Source organism: Juglans microcarpa x Juglans regia, chromosome 7S (genome assembly GCF_004785595.1).
Source record: "Juglans microcarpa x Juglans regia isolate MS1-56 chromosome 7S, Jm3101_v1.0, whole genome shotgun sequence".
NCBI lineage: Eukaryota > Viridiplantae > Streptophyta > Magnoliopsida > Fagales > Juglandaceae > Juglans > Juglans microcarpa x Juglans regia.
Genome location: NC_054607.1, coordinates 2,769,422 through 2,795,726, shown reverse-complemented (window position 1 = coordinate 2,795,726; position 26,305 = coordinate 2,769,422). Strand labels below are relative to the sequence as shown.

The window sequence follows — 26,305 nt, the reverse complement described above, 5'->3', positions numbered from 1 at the left end:
GCTTGAACAATGAATTGATGCTGTTAATGCATCCACTCAAGAATGGTGCAGGATTGCAAGGAAAGCATAAAGACTTGCCAATCACCATAAAAGGCCAAGAGTGGGCCAGCTCAATAATTTCCCAACCACCATATTTTGGAGGCTGGTGTTTGTTTACTTTGTTTTCTTCTATAATATCTAGGTGTGCTAATATTTTAATTCAGCCAATACATACCCCTTCTTCTCTTCTTCTTTTCCAACCCATAAAAAAAATTTCTAATTGAAAATATTCATATAATATATTAAATTTATTTTATAATAAAAATATATTTATAATTTAACGTATCATCATCAATTATATCAATTTAATGATTATAATACGTTAAATCTATTTTATAATATAAATAATTTTACAATTAAACGTATCACATCATTCACATCAATTTATAGATTTAATCTCTTTAATGCTAAATCATACACACACGCATATATATATAAAATTAGTTATTGCTTATCAGATAAGCGAATCTGATTCTGATAATGACGATTTAAGAGAGGGTAAAGAAGTGCGAAAAGAAAGGAGGATGGATTATAGATAGAATAATAGAAAGATATGTAGATACAATTGATATCGGTTGCCAACCGCTAAAGTCTTCTTTCAAGTTTGAACGGCAGGTAACACAACACAACACACCTCTCTCTCTCTCTCTCTCTCTCTCTCTCTCTCTCTGAAGGGATTAGGAAACGTTCAGAGTCGGTTCGCCGCATGGCCTCGCCAAATCCACGCAGCAGTGCTCGGACGACGTCGCTCCGAGACGCCTCCGAGTCGGAGAAGTTGGAGGCCACCTCTAGCTGGGACGCCCTTGAATGGACCAAAATCGAGGTTTATAATACTGTTCCCTTCTTCTTCTATTCTTTTTTACTCTTTTCGAATTGGCCTTCTGTTCTCGATCATTGATTCATTTGCTTCTTCTCTACTTCTCTTTTTAAATTTATATCTTCCGCAGCCCGTTTCGCGGTCCGTTTTGCATGTGAATTTGGACTTCCTGCTTGAAGCTGAAGAAGTCGTGGTCGAGGTGCGTCCACTGATTGCTTGAACTGCTGAGTTCTCTAATTATTTCCACGATTTCCATTATTTCATTCCCATGATGCAATGGCAAGCAAAATTGGTCATTTTGTTTTTTGATGGGTTGTTTAGCAAGATTTGCTCTTTTTACGTTTTCTTGATTAGTTTTTTAAGATTTCTTTGTAATTGGTTTTAGGATCATGAATTGATTATTTATAAATAGAAATGGAAAGTAAGAATGAGCTAAAGAGTTACAGTCTGCTCCCTAATGAGTCCTATGTGCAGTGAATACAAAAACAGAAAAACTCAAGTATTAGGAAGTGCTATGTGTAAATAAACTCATGAATACGTTATTAAAAATAAAAATGGAAACTAAGAATGAGGCAGTGGGGCACAGTGGCGCACAGTTGGCTCCCTAATGAATCCTAAGGAAAGTGAAAAAAAAAAATTCAATTATTATGAAGAGTTATTTATTAATCAACTCAACTCAGCCTTGAATTTGTAATCCTTTACTAAGGGGGATATCTATATCCAGAGTTCTAAACCCCAATTAAATAAGATTGGCAAATTTGGGATATCCATGATTTAAAGAGTGGTGAATTAATGAATATCAGAGAATCTGCCAATCCATGGAGTGAAGTTATTTCCTTGGGAAATTTTGAGATGGTCGTAATTGTTAATATTTAGAATATAAAATATTGGAGGTTTATAGTTTAAGGTTTTGACTTGTAGATGTGTACGCATTTTGGGGAGAGAGCAAGCTTGGTAATGGTTTCACAAGAGGAGAGATTGGCTCTCAGCTGAAGCCATAGAGGCATTGTGTATTAACTATGCTTAATAAGTCACCTAGTTGTATTTCATAAAACCCTATTGCTATGACTCATGAGTACTTTGATTCTGGTGCTTTCGCTGAATTACTGGACATTAAGATGCTCGTGTAGGATGCATTATGTACCCTGCTGGCAAGGGTTAATGTATAATGATAATATAATATTCCTATGCGAAAATCTTCTGCTGTTTTTTTTTTTAAATACATCAGTGTGCTTTAAAAAAAAAAAAAAAAATTAAAGGAATTGGGTAGTGCTGGTCTACTCTGAGTAGATTGCTTAAGTTTCTGTTGCCTTACCACTCGGAATAAGGTTCTGGAAGTGGTGTTTCTATTGATGGCCTTAAGTAGGGGGGTTTATTATTCTTGATCAATATTTATGGTTCTATCTTCATAGGATGGACCAGTAACTGTAAGGCTTCTTAAGTTCCTTGGATGTATGTACTCTTCTGGAAACCATTGAGAAAATAGCTGGGATGGTCTCTATTACCATGTCGACTTGTTGACAATGGATTAGGTCTCTTTTTAGGCAGACTTGTCTGGTTGTCTTTTTCCCCAGTTTTTTTGGTCGGCTGTTTTATTGTTTTATTTTTATATTACTTATATAAAAGTTTATTTTTATATTTTTTTTATAGGTAAGCTACACAGACTTAGTAGGTCTTGAACCCATGCTTCCACCCTCCACTCCGTTCTTATGGAGTGGACGAAGTGGCATTTGAGCTATAAAGCACTGGAAATTGTATTGGTTATTTTATTTAATTATTCTTATATAAAAATGAGATATAAAAATTTTACTTATTTGAAGGTGAAGTTTGAGCAATTCTAAATTAAAAGTCATGCGAGAAATTGCAAGATATGTCGGGCGTGGAAGTTTATTGAATGTTCAAAGTTTTATGAGAGTGGGACTTCTTAGTGGAAAATGAAAAATAAGCAAAATTTTGGTCTCATATGTGGATAGGTAAAACTAGGCAAATCTGGACTCTCTCTTTTTTTTTTTTTTTATTTATTTTTATTTATTATTATTTTTTTAAGTAAATGATTTTATTAAATAATGATAGGCATAGCCCAAGTACACAAGAAGATATACAAAGGTATGCTCTATCTATGTGGAATCAAAGAGACAAGGAAGTCATGCAAATCGAGGCCATTAAAGTCTATAGCTATGGCTACATAAAGTTCTAATAAAAAAAGCTCTTAGTTCCTCTATGGAGCACTCCTTTTCTTCGAACGTCCGTGCATTGCACTCCCGCCATAGACACCACAGAATACAGATAGGGACCATTTTTCACACAACTTTGATTTGTCTAATGCCTCTTAAATTTGTCCAACTGGCCATAAGTGCATCCACCATAGCGGGCATGACCCAAGCTAAGTCTAATCTGCTGAACACTTCATTCCATAATACTCTAGCAGTCTAGCAGTGTAGTAAGAGATGATCCACAATCTCACCGGAGTTCTTACACGTACAACACCAATCTGCTATGATCACCTTGCGCTTCCACAAATCTGGACTTATCTTCCTTTTCTATGATTGTTTATGGTAATATGTAAAACTGGTCAATCTTTCAAGAATTCAAAAGTTATGATGGATTTGTTTGAACTTTGACATCTAATAATTGAAAAAGGTAATGGGTAGTGGTATTTCAATACTTAAAATGCAACTAATAGTTGTTCCTTTGTTTACTACTTGTTTCGTGATTGTTTGCTATCTAAACGTATAAATAACTATGTACTTTGCTTTCAGGGATATGGTGTCGTTTTGGTTAATACTGATGAAGCAGGCACCTTGATAGTAACCAATTTTCGTCTTATTTTTCTTGTAAGTTATGAATTAAATACTCTCTGCTTGTTAACATAATTTTCTTTAGATGAAAATATAAGTGGCTCAATGTGCATTGCATTTTAAAATTGATTTTTGGAATCTGGTATATGAATCTGTGGATGTTTATTACTTCATTGTGAGGCGGCAAGGGTGTTATGGGATTAGATCTTTAGCAGGACCGGATTTGTATGGGTGATGCTTAGGAGGGTGGTGGATCTGTTTGCTTGTTGGGAAGGCCATTAGGGCAATCCCCAAATTGCTACTGTATGAAGAATGATTCCTTTGTCTCATGTGGTGTATTTGGCTCGAAAAGGAATGGTCGGATTTTGAAGATCAGGAACTCTTTGGATGAGCTTAGAAGTTTCTTTTTCCACACCTTATTTCTTTGGGCTTCTCTTGGTGTATTCAATGGATCTAGCTTTCATGACTTTCTTGTATAATTTTCTAGCTCTTAACTTGTAAATAGGTGTTATCTTTGTATACTTCATGTGTACTTGGGTTACTCCTTATTACTTAATTCAATAAAGATTTATCTTACTTATCAAAAACAGAAAAGAGAATTTTCGATTGATGCTCTATACAAGTATCTTCGTATGCATGCAGACGTGTGGTCTGGTGCATGTATGCACGCATGTGTTGATGTGGGTGTATGCTTTTATGCTTCTGAGTGCTCTTTGATGGATGCATGAATATATCTACACCCACACACTTCTGTCTTTGTATTTTTGTGGTTTTGGTACTTACCTTGAGTATTTGTCATAACTCTGTAGTTTTCTAATATTCTTTCTTTCCTTTGTAAGAGTGAAGGTACAAGGAATATCATTGCGCTTGGCACAGTGCCACTGGCCACAATAGAGAAGTTCAACAAGATGGCAAGTTGTCATTTATTTAGTTTCTTGTTTTGCATTTCTTTGTTTGTGTTCATGTTGTGGTAACTTTAACTTGGAACTTTGACTTAGTTGTTCAGCATGGAGTATATGTATGTGTAGCTTCATTGTGATGTTTTTTCCCGAAACAAGGATATGATTAAATTTTAATGTAGCTTATGGAGCTTCATTTTTGTGTATTCTATTTATTTATTTGTTTTTCTTATAAGGGTGAGATGATGTGCTATTATGTATATTTAGCCACATTCAAATGCTATATTATCACAATGCAACTTGTTTCCACCTTAACCAAGTTTCCATGTAACACATCACATCTATGAGAAAATGGTGAATGAGATCTCACATTATTTGAGAGAAAGTATTTGGACTTTATATAATAATTCCAAGGAGCTCCAATTGTAACAATAATGAGTCCTTTTGGAATATTAGCGCAAATGTGGCAAACACTTTTTTTGGGTCATTACAAGTGGTATCAAAGATAATCTCAGCCAAAAGAGCAGGACTTGAGTTGCGCCAAGTCTTGGGCTGTACCACAGCAAACTACCCTAGCTATGACATCAAGGTATTGAGCAAGGGAGATTATGCCCAGACCATGCATTTCTTCTTTTAAGCTGGGTTTATCTAGTTGATCTACCATCATTTAGGAGTGTTTTCTATTGATGGTAAGGTTGAAGATGGAAAGCCAGGGGTTTTGGACGATTGAAGATAACATGAATGGAAGAGGTAGGATATAAGAAACAAGGGTGAAGTTAGGGATGGCATTTTTTATCTGGTTTTGCCAACTCTGCTCATGCACAGACCACACTTTTCTTCTTTGTGCCAATAAGTGGTTATTGTCTGCTACTTTTACCTTGGCTTGATATGCATTAGTCTAGCTGAGTCTTGCTTCAAGTTATAATGAATCTCGAGGCTTTTGAGTTCTAGTTTCTACACTTGTAGGCAGCTTAGCTCTCTCTCTCTCTCTCTCTCCCCACCCCCACCCCCCCCCCCCCCCTTTCTAGGCCAGGAATGAAATGCAATTTACAGACCTAGTAAAAGAATGGCTTGATAAGAAATTATGAGAGGTGCTGTAATCATTTGTTAACTTCATGCAAATTTCTGTTCCACGATCATCATCATCTTGATCCCAACGTTTTACCAGGAGATGTGACATTTAACTATCTGACAACATTAATTCCCTTGGTTTTATTTTTTTTACTTGATTTAGATTATTTGATGTGCATTAGTCACATTGTTTGACTTTGATGTTGGTTCTACCCTTTACTTTGGGACTCTTTTAGTTTGAAGTAGTTGTATGCTTAATTTAATACTTTTAAGTTAATGTAGGCTGTTAGGCTTCAATCAGCCCCTCGTCAACACGACAAGACACCGTCACGAAGACTTCTTCAGGTTGTAGGTATGCTTTCTAATAGTTTCCTTCTCTGTATTTTTGTTGGCATTTCTACTTCCGACTTCTTAATTATCCTTTCGATTTCTATCTATCATTTTAAGCCTGTGTTTCAAGAAGTTGTAATTTCTTTGAGGGCTAGTTAGAATTCAATTTGAACGGTAATTGCATTTGACAAGAAGCTGTTTAAACTACATTGTTCAACAGTAGATGGTTGGATGTGTTGCAGTGGATGTTAGTGCTCTAGGTGATATGCTCCAGATGTTGCCTTGGTGGTGGTGGTGAAAGCAAGAGATGGTGGTGATTGTCAGAATTAGGCTTTCGCCCAATAATGGATGACCCAATGCTGTGAAGGTGCAGTCATTTCTGTCAAAACCGTTCACAGAAAGCAAAGAGGGGGGGCTCCATCTAGATTGAACTATCTCTATGCAATTGAAACTTCACTGATCAGCTACTTTTGAGACATCACACAGTTCAGCCCAATTATTGTGTAGAGAAAACACCAAATGTCTTTAGAAACTGTTCAATGAAGTAGCAATTGAGTGTCAGATTTTCACTACATTTGCATATACAACACCAATCCACCACAATGATATCACAATTAGAATTCTTCTCTATGCCGTTGTTTAGGAAAGAAGGTAGCCTTTCTAGGAACTTTACTTCCCCAATACTCCTCCAAGGTAAATTGGATGGTGTATGACCTTTTAATGGCTCGTAATAAGTATGAAGATTGAGTTGATCCCATGCTTTAGCTTCTAATACATCCTATAACCTCTTCACTTTTCAGCATATTAGCACATTGTAAAAGAAAAGGTGAGTCCACTGACTCAAGTTCCCACTCACGAAAGGCATGAGTAAATCTAAGGTTCCAAGAATGGATCCCCCATCCGTCTTGAAATCCAAACAAGAATGTACAGAAACATTTTGTAATCAGCAATCACAAACTTGTAGTCTGAAAATCTCTCCTAACCCATTGTAATACTTTACTTTTCCAAGAGATCTCCAATTTAATATTGTTTAGATTCTTTTTTTATAATGTTAAGAATATAATACAAATAATTAAATCTACATCTTCCCATCAACTTGAGCTTTTGGGACAAGTGGTGATTTTACATGGTATTAGAACATCTAAAGTGTCCTGGAACTCTCACTCTTGTAAAGCAAGAAGTGAGGCTCTCCGCCGTGGACCCACCTAACAAAAGCAGGTGTGCTAGCTGGTAATACCTTTGCGCTAGCCAGAACACTCCCTAATGGCTTATGGGGGCTGGGGCTGTGGGTTATGGTTACCGAATGGTATCAGAGCAGATGTCCTGAGTTCGAACCCTAACTCTACATTCTATCCCATTTAATTAAATATTCTTTGTGTTAGGCCACCCTTTAAAAGAGAGTCTGGTCCATACGTGAGGAGGAGTGTTAAGAATATATTTTTTTTGATAAGTAGAGGAGTGTTAAGAATATAATACAAATAATTAAGGGGTGGTTCGGATTTTAAGATGAGTTGAGATAGTTTATGAATAGTAGAATAAAATATTGTTAGAATATTATTATTGTTTTGGGATTTGAAAAAGTTGTATTGTTTATTATATTTTGTGTGAGAATTTGAGAAAGTTGTAATGATGAGATGAGATGAGTTGAAGTGAGTTTTGAATCCAAACCACCCCTAAATCTACCTCTTTCCATCAGTTTAAGTTCTTGGGACAAGTGGTGATTTCACAAATAAGATATATTCTTCCACTGATTTTATTACAAGTGACCATCTTTTTCATCACCATTAGTTAGTAGTGGAATAGTGTCTACATATATTGATAGTTGGCTACGTTATTCTTTGGCCTAGTTTGTGTTGTATTCCATATGATGTAACCAGTTATCTAGTTATTTTCTTGGTGCTTCTTTGTGGAGATTGTAGGAGAGATAATGGCTCCTCTATTATTTTGCAGGCAAAGATATGAGAATTATTGTCTTTGGTTTCCGCCCCAGAACAAAGCAGGTAAATTTCATTTTCAGCTGCTACTGTATTCACTTCCCATGTTTAACGTTCCAAAGGATTAAACACAAGTTTCACTTTATGTTTTTACTGTATTCAGTACTGCACTCTCTTTTGCCCTCAATTGTAATATTTGGTTTTTAACTTTGGAGTTTAAAATGATCAATAATTTGAAAAGTGTCAAGCAACAATTTGATATTGAGTTTTGCTACTTGCAAGCCTAGTGTGCCAATGCACCACGTGGTGTGGGACCCATTATAGTTATAAAAAAAGTCAAACACTAGTACTTTTTCATTATTTTGGGACCCACTTTAGTGGTGTATTGGGTGTGTCAAAAGGATTGCAATTAAATTTTTTCAATAATATTATTAATCATTCTTGTTCAATTCCACAAGCTGCTTATTGCATGTTGTATGGTTTGTTAATTTTACAGAGACGTGCAGTATTTGATGCGTTATTAAGGTGCACTAAACCAGCAAGCTTATGGGATCTTTATGCTTTTGCTTCTGGACCTTCCAAATTCACCAATACTAACCCAAAGGTGCGGTTACTAAATGAGTATTTCCGGCTTCTTGGAAAACGATCCTACCGTGCATCAACAAGTATGATTGAGAAGGGGTTGTTCCTATTATCCAATGACTCGTGGAGAATAACTAGCGTAAATTCCAACCATACAATGTGCCAAACTTATCCATTTGCTTTGATTGTACCAAAAGGGATTAGGTAAGATGGTGAGATCTATACTATAACTCTCTGATTTTGGCTGATATATTTGTATTGTTGATAAAGTTGATTACATTTTGATTCTGGAATTGTACATGTAATAATTTTGTATGACTGTTGTTGTAGTGATGAAGAGGTGATTCAGGCTTCAACATTTCGGGCAAGATGTCGATTGCCTGTAGTTTCATGGTGTGATCCTGGTATGTAACAGACCTTTTTTTTTTTCGCTTGCCTATAATGACTGACTTATGTTTTTGCATATGCGGTGAGTTGCAGGAACTGGAGCTGTCCTTGCACGTTCATCTCAACCATTGGTTGGTCTCATGATGAATATGAGGAGGTAATTGGAGATTTGAAATGTTAAGTTTATCTTTTATCCTTATCTGTTGAAATTATATGGATTTGCTTCTCTGAATTTTTCTGCAGCAACACCGATGAAAAGCTTGTTGCGGGTCTTTGCAGTCATCTCTGTGGTGTGAGTGGGCCACGGAGGTAGGTGTATACAATTTCTTCTTTCTTTTTCTCTCTTCTATATCAAGCAAGTTCTACCAAATAATTTCAATGATGAAGCTTGTATGTACCAGTTAAATATTTAACTGATGTATGTGCATCAGTGTCTGTATATGTGAGTGTAGAAGCCAAAGAGATGTGCGGGTTTGGTATTTACTCTTGAGAAACAATTTATTTTCATGCTGAGAAGAAACAGGTTTTATTTTATTATTTCTGGGTGCCCATGTTTGTAAGAAATTGTAATTACATCTTTCTGTGATATGTACTTATATGCTAATTATTATATGTATTGTATTAGTCATAATCGTTGACATGTGTTGCTAATCTCTTCTATAAGGTAATTATTTTTCTTTTTTAAGGCTTTTTTACTTCTGTTGTTATGGGTTAACATTGATTGATTTCTTCTTCTTCTTCTCTCTCTCTCTCTCTCTCTCTCCATTTTTTCCCCAAGGAAGCTATATATTGCTGATGCAAGACCTAGGAAAAATGCTTTGGCAAATGGGGCAATGGGAGGTGGCTCAGAGTCATCGTCAAATTATTTTCAGTCTGAGGTCTCTCTATGGCGTGTGCTGTTAGATTATCAATCTCTTGGTGAACTTCGAATTCATATTACATGATGGTGTCATGTTCCTTATTATTCTTCTTCTTTTTCTTTTATCAGATAGTATTCTTTGGGATAGACAACATACACACAATGAGGGATAGTCTTGCTCGACTAAGAGACTACTTGGATACTCATGGCGCCACTTCATCAGATGGAATGTCATCATTCCTGGTTGGTCTCAGAATCTTATGTAGATCTGGCTGCTTTACCAGTGCTGGTCTACATTAATTAATTCATTTGATGGGAAGAGAAGTCCATTTCACGAGATATGGAATTGTATTATTGAAATTTATTGATGGAAGCTATTCTAGTTAGTCATTATGGATGTTAACATTGAAGCAATGATGTGATTAAAGTTTGAAATTTGACCTTTGAGCTTGCACCTTGGACCTAGCCATTGTGTATAAACAAGTCATGGTTCTACAATCCATTAAAACTAATACAGTTGTCAAATATAGCCTTTCAGTGAAAGACGTTAGAAAATAAGTTTCATGTATTTTTATGATCCGCTGTTGGTTCCCTGTCTGCAAGTACGGTTGACTCAAGGATATAGTGATGAGGATTGTAACCATCGACTGGGATAAAATCTTGGATGATAGTCTAGTATTCCTTTCATCTCTATCCATAGTGCCCAGTAAGCTTAAGGACAGCTTGCTTATGAATTCGTGTATGTGAGCCATATTTATGATGCCTGAAAAATTCTTTAAAGCCTTCTTAAGACCTCTGAGGCAAGAATAATCTCACAAGTCATTTTCATTCAACTGTAATTGATATTATCTTTGCATTTATGACAATATTTGTCTACAGTGTCTTGTTTGCAATGGTAAGATTGCCTGATGCTAAGCTTGTTGACAGAGACATGGTGGATGGAGTTGGGGTGGAGGTAACCTTAGCAGTATGTCTGCTTCAGTATCAACCCTTGGTGACAGTGGTTGGTTAATACATATTCAGAATGTCTTGGCTGGTTCGGCTTGGATTGCTGCACGTGTTGCTTTGGAATCAGCATCAGTTCTTATACATTGCAGGTTACTGTCCTGTCACAATTTAATGTCTTATTTGTTAAGTCTATAAATAATCTCACCATTTCGAGCCCAAGTAATTTGGGACAGAAGGAATATAACACTATTCTGTTGACCACTTTCATATTGTGTAGTGATGGATGGATAGACAACTCAGTTGGTTTCACTTGCTAGTCTGCTGCTCGATCCGTACTATCGGACATTCACAGGGTTTCAGGTACTAACTGGAAATTTCTGGATTAGGTTATTTATATTAATATTAATATTATTATTATTTTGATAAGGTTAAAAATCAAAAGCTAGTAGCTGTAGAACAGAGATGGTAGAAATAAGAGAAAAATCCAAATATAAAATTATGAAATCTAGAAAGACCCAACAGGAGAAAGAAGCAAGCTCCCCTGCGCCCCCTGCCCCCCCCCCGCCCCAACTCCCCCCCCCCCCCCCCCCCCAAAAAAAAAAAATGCCTTCCAATTGAAAAGTGATCTCAAGAATAACATTCAGTTCAAGCGAAGCTAATTAGTTCATCCAAGGTCTTGCCATTTTTGTCCCTTCAAAATTTCATTTTTTAAGTAATCAAGAATTTTAGTGATGAAAGCAATAGGCATAACCGTGTACACAGGATGTATACTGTCCCTCTGAATTCATATGGGCCCAAGGTTACTGCAGTCCATATCACTAATTTGATTTTTTTTCCACCTCTCCAACCCACAAAAGGCTCCCTCACTGAATAAGGCATAGCCCAAGAGATCCTAAGTAAAGAGAGTACCAACTGACAAAGCTCCCTAGCAATAGCATAATGTAGAAGGTGGTTAATTGTCTCCCCACTTGGTCTGCCAATACAAACGCAATAAAGAGTTATTTTCTCATACTTCCTGAAGTGATCATGCTTGAAGACTTTATCTTGTATCACTGTCCAAGTGAAAAAGTCACTTCTTTCCAGACCCTTTTCCTTCCAAATGACTCTCATAGAAAATCAGCCTTCAATCTTCAAAAAGCGTTTGGCATTGAAATTCTGATTTAGATGCTATTTCTCCCAATCTATTCTCCTCTCATTAATTCTATGCATAAAGTAAGTCATAGAAATTATCAACAATTCAGGGTCTTACTCCTACAATGCCAATGAAATTCACGACACCAGTGAAGTTCACCCTTATCCTATGTGCATACCCCACTATAGTTGCACCTCTATCCACTACAGTGACAAACAATTTAGGAAAAGGAGTTTCAATAGCTCCTATCCATGCTGTAACTCTTGCCAAGCATCCCCCATCCACAACAAATGAATCTGCTAAATCAAAAACATCTCTGAGTGCCACTACTTATGGTAGCAGGATCTATCCCAACTCACCAAATGGTACTTCACTCCATCCCTATAACATCTCATAATTTCTTATCAATTTCTCTTCCTACATATAAAAGACTGACGTGATGTTCCCGCAATCCTGCATATATCCCTTCCATTCTTTTCACAATTACATCTCAAACTGATATAGCCTTAATGACAAACCAAGGTAGGCTGTTTGAGGACTGCTTACCACCCCCAAGTTCTCGTGCTACTCTCTTTGCATCTTCTACATCCCTAACCGGAACCAATTCTCTTTGCCAAGTTTAGTTTCAAGGCTAGAAAAGATCGAGATACATTATAAAGAAAGAAGCTCATTTGGACTATGTTTTATCTTTTTGTGAGAGGCATTTTGATTTAAGACCTATTTTTGCATGCAAGGTTTTGTGTAGGACTCTCACATTTTAGGTTTTATTTCATTATTCTTTTTCCCTCATCTACTTGCATTTTCAGCAATATTTTCGAACTGAAATGCATCTTGTTTTTCAAGTTTTACCTATGTCTTTTGGGGTTGCATTGTTAAGTATTTAGTTTGACAATATCTATGCCTGACGCTGATACCTGCATGAATGCCTTAGTTACTTTGGATTTTTACCTATTCTGAAATTTTGGATCTTTCATCTTTATACAGGCGCTTGTTGAGAAAGACTGGCTGGCATTTGGACATCCATTTTCAGAAAGAACAGGAATGCCAACAGTATCTGGTAGTGGCAGCAATCCTTTTGAGTTATCAAGACAGTCTTCTGCAGGGAGTTTCTCATCATCTCCTGTGCGGCAATCATCAGGATCATTTACATCTCAAGCTCCAAGTCCACCTCATGCACAGAATTCAAATAACTGTTCTCCCATTTTTTTGCAGGTGTGTACCATGATACTAAATTTAGGGAGACAAAACTTATCCTTTCACAAGACAGTCACTAGAATAATCAAACCCAAAATGCTAGGGCAAGATTTAGAAGTGCTGTTGAACCCTAACAGGCCCAGTTCGAGCCTAAAGGATCTAGGCAAAACTAAAAGGGGGCCAAGGCCTTGATGTTTTCGTTTCTTTCTTATTTCTTTGAATAAATTTATATATTTATTGGATGGGAAGAACCTTTGTTCAGGCCCTAATAGAATCTTCCCATGGCTAAAATTATTTATAAGTTTCAAAAGGAACTGCAAGCCCTGAACAGAACCTGTTGATCCTTGACTCAAGATCAAAAGGTTGAGGAGTGGCAAGTGGGGCCCCTGTTCTTTTTCAACGGAATGGAGCAAGCCTTGACTTTCCAAAAGAGACAAGCCAAACTTATAATAATGGAGCGAAGGGTGAGGTCCACTTAAATGGCACTCCTTGCCAACTTAAGTTTTTCAGACTAATGGTTGTCAATGTGTCATTAAATTGGTAGTTATTATGATTTTTGCTTTCCTATAGGTCATTGTCAAACTCTCTTGTTCCATTGAAGTACGTATGGTTTCTCCACTTGAGATTATGTAAAGAGTTGATGTCAAGCATGGCTTGAATCAAATTTAAACTGAGAACATGTTGCATGGCCTCCCAATTTTGCTTGATGATTTGGTAATAGTTAATAATCTTGTATTTATGTCTATCTTGCAGTGGATTGATTGTGTTTCACAATTGTTGCGGATTTATCCTTTTGCTTTTGAGTTCTCCTCGGTGAGCGGCCTTCTTCCATATGTGACACTAAGTTTCATGGTTCTCTCGAATCACTTAATTCTGTTGATGGGCATCTTATTTTCTTCCCTTTCTATTTTATACTTTATCAGAAAACAATTGCTCACTGATATGTATACTTTCTGGTGATTTAGGCTTTTCTGGTGGATTTCTTGGACTGTATGCTTTCCTGTCGTTTTGGAAACTTCTTTGGTAATAGGTAATTTTCTTTCCTCAGCATTGGCCTGAATACAATAAATTGAAGTCTTGGGTCTCAAGCATGCATTAAATTTCGAAGTATGATCTCTGGCATGCATTTGCTTCATGTAGCCTAGCTATTTTGTAGTTGAACGCAGGATGTGGCATGCCAACTGATAAATAGTTAATAATTCTGGGGGAAACCCATTTTTATTTCTCTTTTGGGGTGCAATTGTATTGGTTCATAATGCTAAAACATCAGGGGTTTACCTTGATCATTGTCATACCAACACACAAAATGGTTTGTCAACATTTGGTGCTTCTAGTGAGTTTACATGTAGCATCATACTAAAAGTGGGGAAACTTGTAGATAATGCATCGAAATTTTATTAGAAAAAAGAAAACCTAAAATGGAATGGAATTTTTGACTGATGTAACAATGCTAAATAGAAAGGTCAGAAATTGGTGGGCAGGGCTAAATTTCATCTACGCAGTTTCTATTTCCTTCACTTATATATATATATATATATATATATATATATTTCCATCTTGAGTGATATATCTCCTCTCTTCCCATCACATTGTGTAATTGGAAACTCATTGTGGAATATCATTTTATCATATATACATATAACTACTAAACATCCAAATCTTATTAGTTTTTAACGTCTGCTTATATTTTGTTGTGCACTGATCACTCATTCAACTCTCTTTCCAATGGTGTTGTAATTATTCTGCACTTACAATACAAAAGTTTTATTTCAAAGAAAAAAGGTTATTCTATCTTAAGGCCTGTTTGGGATTGCGGTAAGAAATAGAGTTTTTCATAGGAGGGCTTTTAATTGTAGAGCTTTACTAAAAAGCTCTACTATTAAAAAGTTGTTTACTGCTTGGTAAACATGCACATAAAGCACTTTTAAAGTTAGTTACAGTGGTTTTTTAAAAATTCAGTATTATCTGCAGGAGCTTTTCAACTAACGTTTCAATTTGGTGCTTTTTAAAAAAGTAGATTTTCAGCTTTTTTTAGGTGCTCAAAGCACTTTATATAAAATTACCAAACATACTATTTTTTATTTTAAAAAAACTTTAGGCTATTAAAAGCACTTTTTAAGTCTCCAAACTCAAACCCAAACATGCACTAAATCATCTCAATGATTGATTGATCATTCAATTATATAAGGTTCTATCAGGCAGGAAGAAATATATAGTGCAATGCACAATAAAAGAAGCAAACTTTTCTGATGCTGAATATTGCAGGAGCTAATAGGTACCATTTTTCTCATTATATATTTTGATTTCAGTGAAAAGGAGAGGCAGCAAAGTGGTGTTTCTGAAGCTTGTGGATGTTTGTGGGCATATTTGGGTGATTTGCGTGCCTCAGAGGGAAGCTCTCATGTGCATTTCAACCTGTTTTATGATCCATCAAAACACGGCGGTCCTCTATTACCTCCTGCAGCAGCCTTAGCCCCAACTCTGTGGCCCCAATTTCATCTTCGTTGGGCTTGTCCTTCAGAAGCCCAAGCTGGGGAGCTTGAATCACAATGTCGAAAGATGGCTATAAAATTTTCTGAGCTGCAGAAGGTGATAAATTACTTATGTCCTATGGCTACTAAATCTCCCCCCTCTCCCTCCCTTCCCCCAAAAAAATTAAAAAAAGAGATTTCCTTTTGGATGGGGTTTTATGTTGATCTAATATTGATATCCATATTAAAACTGTGTTGGATTTGTGAACAGGCGAAAGAGGTAGCAGAGAGGAAAGCTAAAGAAGTTGCAGTTGCCATGGAATCATTGAATGCAGAGTTACGAAATGAAAAGCAGCTGAACAGCTCAGCTATGAACCTGGCAAAGAGGGCCAGCAAGGAAAGTGAGGCCATAAAGCGAGCAGTAGAGTCTATGGGGTGCAAGGTACACTTCTCAAGCACTGGTGATTTTACTGTTGGCATTGAGGGCAACCCAGCAGATGCTCCACAGAAATTCACCGGTACCCCTTTGAAAAGAGAATTGGATGGTACTGTGCATCATGATGAGAAATCAGATCTCTCTGTTTCCATTACAGTAATGGTCGAGGACGCTATTCCTAAAAATCCAATTGGACAAGTGTGTGAAACCTTATGCCCTTTACGCACTCGAGATGGAGTCTGCAGGTGGCCAGATGCTGGTTGTGCACAGCTGGGCAGCCAGTTTATTGGACTAAAGGCAAATTTTGATGCATTTGATAAGCTTTCCATTTATGATAGTTATTTCCAATCCGAGTAAAAACTGTAGATTTGTGAGCCAAGCATGGGTTGCTAGCGCCAATCCTGTTGCAGTACTTGGATTAGCTTCTCACTTTGGGCAAGGATTCGAGTAGATTTAGATTTAAAGCTTTGTCGGAATAGATAAATGATTTTTTTTTTTTTTACCTCACCATGGACTAAGAAGGAAATGCATTAAAAAGGACCTGGGCATTTGGGATGGATCCCAGGACTCATCGTACAGAGTATAGAGTTTAGCTGAGAACCATCTTAGTATTGGAGTAACATAATAGGCTAGCTTGAAACTGTACATGCAAGAGCTAAGGTATGGATGGAGGTCCATAGGTTTTGTCGAGATGTTGGGCAGGTAGTAAATTATATTGCCATTCATTTACAGAATAAGCAGGTCTTGTTCAAGCTGTTGGACTAGTTATTAGTTGTGAACCTTCTTTTTTAACCGGCAGTATTTTATACCAGGAGTGTAAATGAATAAATCTTATTATGACTGAAGCTGTATTTTTTGGTGACAGCCCTGTACTATGGTTTTCCCAGAAAGATAGAACCATTAGAAATTGAGGCATGCCTTCTTTTTGTCTTCTCTCTAGATTTGTATTATGTTCTGATTGGTGATGGTGTGATGTGTCTTCATTCCCTGAACTTTGTCAGATTGCTGCTGATTAGGATGCTTCTATATGGTAGTAACAGGAGTGCAGTGCATCGAAATTTCATCTTTGCAGCAGCATAAGATTGGAATTTGCAGAATGTTTTTCTTCCCCTTTTCCAAGTATTCCATGGTAGCATTAGACCTTCTTGATTTAATAAGCTGTATGTTTGGGTCAATGTCGTCATGGCCTTCTGGATTTAATACTCATGCGATGATTTTTAAGTTAGTTTACCTCATTTTATAATCTGTTAAGGTAAAATCTGATGTCTTAAAAAGAACATTCTGATGTCTGACCAAACAGTGATTCAGGTACCACAATCTTTTTCAATAAAATCTGATGTCTCACCCAGAGAAACGCCAGCCATATATATCTGCATTATATCCCAAAGGAACAAGTCAATTTCACAATTGCAGGTTTCTGATATCACTCTGAAAAATTCACCTTGTACCAACACGAGACTAGGCAATACAATTCACTCATTTGATGGAAAGTCACAACTCTCTCTCTCGCGCACGCACATGCGCAACTGTAAATAAACGAGACTACTCAATAAGTTGCTCAAAATCGACTAGGTTAAACTCAAATTCAGCTTGATTGAAATACAAACAACTAGGCACATGTTGCTCCCATCAAGGTCAGGTGTTCAAGGCCTGTACATGAGGGTGGGGAGAATTGAAACAAACAAGTTTTTCAGCCAGGAAAGGATAAATAAATAATAATCATTGAATATTTGAAACTAACAATGGATTAGAAAACAAAAGGTTGGCATCAACAGCAATCAAACTCCAGCCTGCTCCACCCTCCTCGACATCCAATACACACAAACTGGACTTATATGTTGAGTAAAACATGTGATAAGAAATGTAGCATCTTGAATACTATGCAAAGCACAAAAGGATATGGTTTTCTACAACGTCCAATTCATCTCTTAAAAAGAACTAATATTTATTATGAGAAAAACCAAGAAGACAATATATAGTACTAATGATACTAAGATATATACTTACAGATTAATTTACACTACAATTTAAAATAATCGGATTACACATGGCTTTATAAAATATCAATTAACCTTCCTGCCTTGTCAATCAAAGTGCCAACTTGGTCTCCGCATGATGCTCTAGAGATATTCCCGGGCTCCAGCAAATTAAAGACGACCACTACAGAGAAAGTATGTATACCATCTTTTAGGAAAAAGAGGGGTAAAATACAGCATCAACAGTTTAGAACAATGAAACAAGACCAACCAGGAATTCCATTCTCCTCACAATATGTGAGAGCCATCAGGTCCATAGAGGTAATGCCGCTAGAAATAACGTACCCGTAGGAAACGTGATCAAGTGTAATGTTGTTACCAGAATGGCAGTCATAAACACCATTCACACTGGTCCCTTTAAGAACTGCATCTGCATTAACTAGGACATAATAGAAGGGCACAGTGTCACAATTTCCTCCCAATATATTGAGACCGGAACAAGAAACACAAGGGTCAATAAATGCGTTGGTAGGACTACCAATAAAAAATATAAAACCATTCAGGGTCAGGGTATGGTCATACTCTCAGAAGCTCTCAGAGCTGCGGCTGTATCAGTGGTAAAAAGTGGATTTCCAGTGCCAGCACCAACACCACCAAATATGACAACTCTTCCTTTCTCAAGATGCCGGATGGCTCGCTGCCTGCTATATGGTTCCGCAACATCCGGCATAGCAAATGCACTTTGCACATGTGTCTGAACACCTAGCTTCTCTAGAGCTGATTGGAGCAGTAAGGAATTCATAACTGTTGCCATCATACTGATACCCGATGAATCATAGTCAACCGGTCAGCACGCATTATGATGAAAACATGGAACTAATCACTTTGTTCATATTGAAGACCAATAATTCTGTATGCCAATAAAGGAGCAAATCAAGGAAATACGCCGTTATCCAAGAAAAAATAAAATGAAATAAGCTGTTGGGACTTGTAAAAATGGACACAAACGAGATGTTAGTTTTATAAGAGTACAAACATGTTTTCCTTCACCAAAACTGTTCAAATACCAGCATATGGGGCAGAGGGCTGCCAAAATATCTACTTAGTTAATAATATACCCACTAATTCCACAACATAAATTTGAATTTTAAGGTCTATACAAGCTAAAAAACAGCATACACTCTGGAACAAATGAAAAATAGAATATAATGGTAATGAATTCTAAATCACTAATAATCCTCAGGCTCATTCCAGTTCTGCACACAGCATCATCAATGAAATGCAGCAGAAAAAAGTAGCTAAAACCATTGCACTTTAAAAAGAAACTACAATACTATATGGATAACACCAATTTACTTCAGATTTAAAGAATAAAACAAAAATAAAAGGGATTACACAGCTGGTATGGTAAAGGCAAAAGATTGATTTTTTCTACAATAGATTTGGCAATGAACAAAAATGACTAGAAGGATGACGTATCATGGTCACAATAAAGGCATAGTATAAATTCATTTATAGAAAGAGGTTAATGCTCTAGTACATGGGAACCGTAGAAGCACTGCCTCTTATCAAAAAATAAGTTGCAATCTAGATTTCATAAGGTCAAAGAATTTTTATAAGAGACGGAACAGAAGCAGTCATGCAATCATACAAAGATCTTATTATTATTAGAGCAATGATAGCCTTACAACCCAACTACACTTTATTTACAACTTATCAATGAAATAGTAATTTTTTTTAATTTCAAATACATTAAATCAAAATCAAAACTAAAATAAAAATTTCAAAAAATATTATTTTATTCGAAGATTGTAGAAAAATTGCAAAGGGGTAGTTGTTTGATCATTTCTCTTATTATTATCATTCATGCAAAGATCTCAAAAACAATGATTAACTCAGCACCATCAAAAGTCAGATGATTTCTTTCTCTCCAAATTATCCACATCACGTGCGATAGAGCTACATTCCTTTTTATTATAAGTAGAACACCATTCCATATTTGACAACTCCTATGATATATCTCAACAAAACTTCCTAAATATTGCTCATTGACCATTTAAACATCCTTAGAACGATGATATTCAAACCAAAACCTTATGTAGAAGTACGACCACAACTTAGAAGTTGTAGCATTGGTTAAAGGCCATTACCCAATTTGGTAAGCTGTAGGTCTATCTAAACCAGTTGCAGATACCCACGTATCTCTGAAAAAAAAGTTACGACCTCCAACTACAATTGCCACCTGTAAAATAATATTAAAAAATGCATTAAACAATTTACAGAGAATCAGAAGGAGAAAAGGAAGCTTTTAATTCCATCAAGGTGTTTTGAGAAAGAAGAAGAAAAAGAAAAAGAAAAAAAAAAGAGCAATTGAGAAGTATGAAATACCTCCACCCCAAAGCAGGGAAGCTGGCGCTATTTCCTTAGCAACCTGCATTGCCACCTAATGACAGAAGAAAGCAGTTCAGCTTGAATTTTCCACTCAAAAACTGTTACGAACAAGATAAAATAATTAAATCATTGAGTGTTTTAAAAGTTGCAGCATATCCAATTGCACATGGAAATGAGTCAAATGACATTATGGAGACAAAACTTTGGCGCTATTTCCTTAGCAACCTGCATTGCCACCTAATGACAGAAGAAAGCAGTTCAGCTAGAATTTTCCACTCAAAAACTGTTACGAACAAGATAAAATAATTAAATCATTGAGTGTTTTAAAAGTCGCAGCATATCCAATTGCACATGGAAATGAGTCAAATGACATTATGGAGACAAAACTTGCACCTTGGGGTCAATGCTCTGGCAGTTCCCAGCTAGTGCAGTACCACTGATTTTAAACACTATTCTACGCCATTTTAGATTTGATATCGGTTTGGATTTGATGTTGTTGACCAATGAAGCATTGCTCGGCATATATCTTTCCATGAAAATATCATACATTTGATCAGACAATTGTATTGTCTTTTATATTAAGTTGTGAACTGACTAACTTGGGAATAAATATCCATTCGTTTCCAAGTTAGTAAGTTCATTTATGAAATTTCATCCATCCAAAACCCAGGACCTGCAATCATCGCAATGAATAGCAGCCGTTGCATTAAGAAAGACATTCAGGACGAAATATCCCTAAAATTGTTTCAGAATTGAAAAGTTCCCAAACTTGCTACAAGGGTCACTTTAAATTCGTTAGCTTTAACCTCACAAACTTCCTCTCGGCAACACATCAAATCTGAACGTCAAAACAACCCCATCAAGCATTGATTCTCCAAATTCCACGCATAAACCATAGACATCTGCATTTCCTTAATTCGCCTATCATTCTATATAACTCACATTGCTTCCACATCCAAGCACAAAAATTACAATCCGACACGGAACCCCGAAGCTATATCCTGGACCGATTCAATCAGACCACAGCACATTAACAGATAAACAGCAGCACCACTAATAGTAATACCTCTTAGATGGGCGAGGCGTGGGCAAACTGGCTCGGTCCTCGTCGGAACCGGATTTTGCGAGCGAGGAGTTACCAGCGATGGCCTCGATCTTCTTGAACCAGGGCCAGTGGCTGGTCCCCGTACCCGTGCCGCCAGCAGCTCTGATCCTCTGCTGCTCCACCTTGTACCTCTTCTTGAGATTGTCGATCTTGTTCTTGCACTGCTCATCGCTCTTGTACGTTCCACTCGTCCTCTCCCCACCGCATCGATCGCTCACGTTCTCCGCCACCTCCTCCCAGTCCTTCCCCGGAGATTCCCTCGGTTCAGCTGGTTGTATTTCTCTGTGAACGCGTCGAGAAGACACGCGATCGCTGTGTCCGACCATTCCTCCCGGTCCTTCCGGTACGATCCGTTTTCGGACTCGGATTCGTTCTTGTTGCTGGCGACGGGATCAGATCTGAGTTTCTTGTGGTAGTAAGGCGTGGTTCGTTTAGCGGGGACCTGGGCTCCTGGTACGGATTTATTCAGGTCAGATTCGTCTTCGTCTTCGACTTCGAAGGGGGCTTGGTGGTGGGGGTAGCAGTCGCCGTCGTGGCGGTCGATGTCGCTGCCGTTGATGGAGGTTTGGTCGGTTGGGGTTTGGCGCGTATGCGCGTGGTGGTGTGGGTGGGAGGAAGAGGTGGAGTCGATCAGAGGGAAGTCGTCGTCGTCGTCGGAACCCATGTTTAGGATTTGTGCAGCAGGAAACGACGTTCCAGTTTGGCTGGTGTTGACGGTGTGAAATTACGTGACGGATTCCGTCAAACGTGTGGCGGTTCCACTTTGAAATCAATTTTAATTATGAAAAATTCTATTTATAGACCTCAACTACCGTACACTATCTTTTATTATTATTATGAATAAAAAATTCAATTATTTTTAGAAGAATAAAACATAAAAAAATAAAAATAAATAAAAAAAGTACGATGTGTGGAACTTATAAATAGTAAAGCTCTTTAATTATAAATCCTTTTCTATACTTCTTCTCTGTGTTTTTTTTTAAATATTAATTTAGGCTAAATTTTGTATTTTTTTATTTATTGAAAAAATTAGTTACTAGTTGGTATCATCTCATCTTATCTGATCTGCAAAAACAAACAATGCAAATGTACAGATTTTCATTGTTGTCGGAAAAAAGAAAAATCGTTCACATATTCACAATGATTTCAATTTTTAATGGAATTGAGTAAATATTAAAGGAAGATGAAGGCCTTTGAAGATTATGCTTATTTTGATTTAGAAAGAAACATGAGCTGTTACCATATCTAGAGCTTTGAGCTCTCTCTGTAGACTCCTCTACACTGGATTATAAAGCCACAAAGTGACCAGAAATATTTTGGGTTTTAAAATATTATTAGGTAAGAGGATTGGATTGGATGAGGCATGAATCCTAAAACAGCTGCATGCATCTGCCAGTTGACGCGCATTCAAGAGGCCATCATAAGCATAAAACCCTTTGGTTTCCAGTTTTAAGTAACAATGCATGGTGAGAGTAGGTGACAATTCAGTGGCCATCATTATAAATGGTCAGCAACATTGCCCTAATATGTATGCATTTCAACTATGTAACAGAAAAATCCAATATCAACTTTCTCAAGATAAAAAATCTTAGACATGACTGAGAGTTGATAACAATTTCTGATGAACATTGTCGTTGAATTTTATTAAAAATTGCAGCCATCCTCCGCACATCTACACACAAATTGCTTCCTGACTCACCTCCTCTGTGACACCATTAACTCCACAATTATGAACACATTCATAACTTTGTAACTCTATTTTTACCGAATACCGGCATGATGAGGATATTGCTAGGAACAACGATTGGAAAATGAATTAAAATCATAGAACAAGTTCATGAATTAAGAAATAAACATGCAAGGCAATTGGTAAACATGAAACCCTATGAGTTGAAAACAATTATTTGCTAGTTCAGTGACCCAACTAGTTTTCACATTCACAAATGAAAAGAAACCACCTATTAGAGTTTATTTTCTAGTATTCTTCATACATTGAGATTTAAGCAAATGATAAACCTATTCAACATCTGAAGATTCCTCATTATCACTCTCAGAAGACCCCTTCTTGCCCCTCCTCTCTTGCCATCTTGCCCATATCCACCTCAATACAAGGAACCCTCCGAGAGCATAAACCTGTATGTAGCCGGAGTATGTTTGTTACTATAAAAATATTTAAAAAGAAGCATGAGTAGGAGGAGGAGAATTACAACTTCAGTTGGTTGGAAAAATAAATTTACAATCTTCCTTTTGTCTATGGTCTGAGTTTACGCTAAAAGACCGATACAAAGTGCAATAAATTATATACGCCCAACTTAGGTAATTTATTTACAGTGCCAAAAATCAGCTAAAACTAGCTAGGGTAAAACTGTGCAGTCAATGCCTTTGAAATAAGGAGACCAACAACATAATAAACTACCAAACAAAAGCTGACATTTGGCTCTGAATAAAGAGATAACAAAGAACGTGAACAAATGCATTATCACCATTATTAAAGATCTGAGTGATTGTACATAGGACTTAATTTATGTTTTGAGTTTACCCAACCAACCCAACCCAGCTCCCTTTTTAACTTTTTTTCCCTTTTCTCAAATATTCTTGTAGTTAAACTAAATTCACAAATATTCACATGGCATGCATCTCAAATCTGGAACCCATTAATAGAACAAATTCCACGTTACAATATATCCTCAATGTTTGTGATAATCAGACAAATAGAACCCGTTAAGAGCAAGAATGAATGACAGAAAAGCAACTGCATGGAGTATCATTGACACTTCATGGTAAGGCCAAGAACACTAAAAAGGGTGCAAAAAAGGTAGCACATCAAGAAAAAAAATGCAAGAGTGAAGGGGAGAGTTATAATGAGAAGTGTCATAGTAAAGGCTGATGGTGTTGAACGGTAGCATCACTGGCAAAGTCACTAAAGGCGTTGCATGGCAGAGTAGCAACGGGTATGGTGCAGAAGAGCACAATAAATTTTTCCACACAGTGGTAGGCTCATCAGAGTTGTCGTAAGGAAATGATTGTCTCTAAGAAGACTGGATTAGTGCACATGCATCCCCTTTGATCTTCATGTTAACCAATTACATAAAGGAAAAGATAATCAGAAAAGAGGAGAATTTGATATCTCAAACAAAAATGCACACTTATACATGTGGGTGGGTGGGTGGGTGAGAGAGAGAGAGAGAGAGAGAGAGAGAGACAGACAGACAGACAGACAGACAGGTGACTTATCACAACTCCAGACAATTCTCTAACCATTTCTATGTTTTAAAAGTATCAGCTGTAAAGCTGTTTAGTATGAAAATGGAACATGCATCTTACCCAGATTTAAAAAAATAAAAAAATAAAATTAGCAAAAGAAAAATGGGGCATATCCATGATCTCCTTTACTAGAGTATTACAGTGACCATTCAACAAGAAATTTAACGGTTGTTGCAAAAATGTACTGGACAACCTCAAAACCAACTAAATACAACTTTCTCTGAGAACTCCAGGTATACTCCCAACCCACACCTACATGGTATGCTGTCCCCAGCAGCAATAACAGCATTTTAAGAGTTTCGACTCCAATTGAAGATACTAGATTTCAGAAAACACACCCGAATATTTATCTGATCAAGATAACTCTGCTTCGACGATGGTAAAACAAACTCATTGTGTGCTCAGAATAAGCCTGAAGTGAACAGGGCATATGCAGAATAAAAACTCAATGTCCAACCTTCTCATGAAAATTCAAACTCGTCCAATCCTCATTAACCAAATAAAACACAGTTGATGTTCCAAGCCCTCATGGTTTCTTACAAGACAGAATAATCAACTACAGTATCTTCTATTCCTCTTTCTCAAAAATGAAAACCCTGAACTTTGCTGATGCTTTCCATGTTCCACTATCTTCACAAAATAATCAACTACTAACAACATTTGGTCCCACTCTCCCCTAATTCTCAAGAGTATCCAATACTCGTGATTGATTTACCTATGCCTTCGGCACTTTCTGCAACTTCTACTTCCCATAGTATTCTATTACTGTGAAGAACCTTTTTTACTCATCTTACCCTATCCCACTTTCCCCATTTCTATAGTTTTTACAGACATGTTCAATGGACAACTTCACCATTACGTTCCTCCTTTTGAGAGTGAAAGTGAACTTTCGAATACCTTTCGTGGAAAATCAGTATTTGCCATTATAAGGGCCTCTCGATTTTTTGGAATTTACATGTAAAATTTATTTTTAGGAGGAATAATTTTCCGTAAACACTCTTACACTCAAACAGAGGAGGCAGAACAACATTAAGGAAGGTCCTCTCTCAGAACAAGCAAAGCGTAAAATCATAAATATCACGCAAACGTTTTCCAACCCCAATCTTAAAACGTTACTCAACCGAGCAAAATAACAGCATCCAATGGTCAAAAAATAAACGATCTCGAAGCCATAACATTCAAACTCTCCCAGCAACCAAACACAAAGAACAAGGAGAAATTTGAAGTGCATACAGACCTGCCAGAGAATGACAGGGTTGGAAGTCTTCGCAGAAGACTCTTCCGCCTCGGTAACCAAAGGGACTGGAACCAATGCTCTTCTCTCGGAAAACCTCACCACGTCCGGCTTCTGATTCGTAGTTTCTGCTCCTTCATCACCACCAATCACTATTTCTCCTTTCACTTCCTCTACAACACGAACCTCCGGTTTAGGTCCCGGCTTCAGAAAAGGGAGTTCGAGCTTAAACTTGGGGAACAGCGAGAACAGGCTTTTGGGTGCTTTTGGGTCTTCTTTACTGCTAGCGATTTGGGTGTTTTCAGCCATTTTCTTGTCAGGCAAAATCGGTTTTGGATTAGAATGTGGGGTTGGTTTGGAGGTGGCGGTGAAAACAGAGCTAGTAAAAATGAGGGGTTTCGTACAAAGCTCTATCCGGAACAGCATTCGATGTCAGCA

At 37.1% G+C, this 26,305-nt stretch overlaps 3 protein-coding genes across 3 annotated transcripts; 1 reads left to right on the top strand and 2 right to left on the bottom strand.

The window, feature by feature from the left end:
- Positions 1-602: 602 nt before the first annotated feature.
- LOC121241714 (phosphatidylinositol-3-phosphatase myotubularin-1-like) lies at positions 603-16,808 on the top strand. Its single transcript, XM_041139601.1, is given in 20 exon segments — positions 603-862; positions 987-1,055; positions 3,616-3,690; positions 4,494-4,565; positions 5,907-5,976; positions 7,905-7,954; positions 8,385-8,674; positions 8,801-8,874; positions 8,951-9,014; positions 9,101-9,166; positions 9,636-9,735; positions 9,846-9,959; positions 10,644-10,813; positions 10,942-10,953; positions 10,955-11,024; positions 12,781-13,008; positions 13,744-13,803; positions 13,956-14,020; positions 15,300-15,579; positions 15,733-16,808. Coding segments are annotated over 20 exon segments (2,568 nt in total). The 5' UTR covers positions 603-745; the 3' UTR covers positions 16,255-16,808.
- A 943-nt stretch (positions 16,809-17,751) lies between these two features.
- Positions 17,752-22,116, bottom strand: LOC121241717 (uridylate kinase-like). Its single transcript, XM_041139603.1, is given in 8 exon segments — positions 17,752-18,057; positions 18,145-18,312; positions 18,456-18,691; positions 20,024-20,129; positions 20,277-20,316; positions 20,658-20,790; positions 21,331-21,613; positions 21,616-22,116. Coding segments are annotated over 8 exon segments (1,491 nt in total). The 5' UTR covers positions 22,034-22,116; the 3' UTR covers positions 17,752-17,950.
- A 1,119-nt stretch (positions 22,117-23,235) lies between these two features.
- Positions 23,236-26,305, bottom strand: LOC121241716. The gene is made up of 2 exons (XM_041139602.1): positions 25,871-26,305; positions 23,236-23,502 (listed from the first exon to the last, which is right to left on the bottom strand). The coding sequence occupies exons 1-2, from the start codon at positions 26,291-26,293 to the stop codon at positions 23,386-23,388; spliced, it is 540 nt and encodes a 179-aa protein (XP_040995536.1). The 5' UTR covers positions 26,294-26,305; the 3' UTR covers positions 23,236-23,385.

What these genes read in the sequence shown, in the direction of transcription:
- LOC121241716 (XM_041139602.1), bottom strand. Translation starts at nt 26,293, where the DNA reads ATGCTGTTCCGGATAGAGCTTTGTACGAAACCCCTCATTTTTACTAGC. An exon ending in ACCCTGTCATTCTCTGGCAG is followed by an intron (nt 23,503 to 25,870) that starts GTCTGTATGCAC and finishes GGCTACATACAG; the next exon opens with GTTTATGCTCTCGGAGGGTT.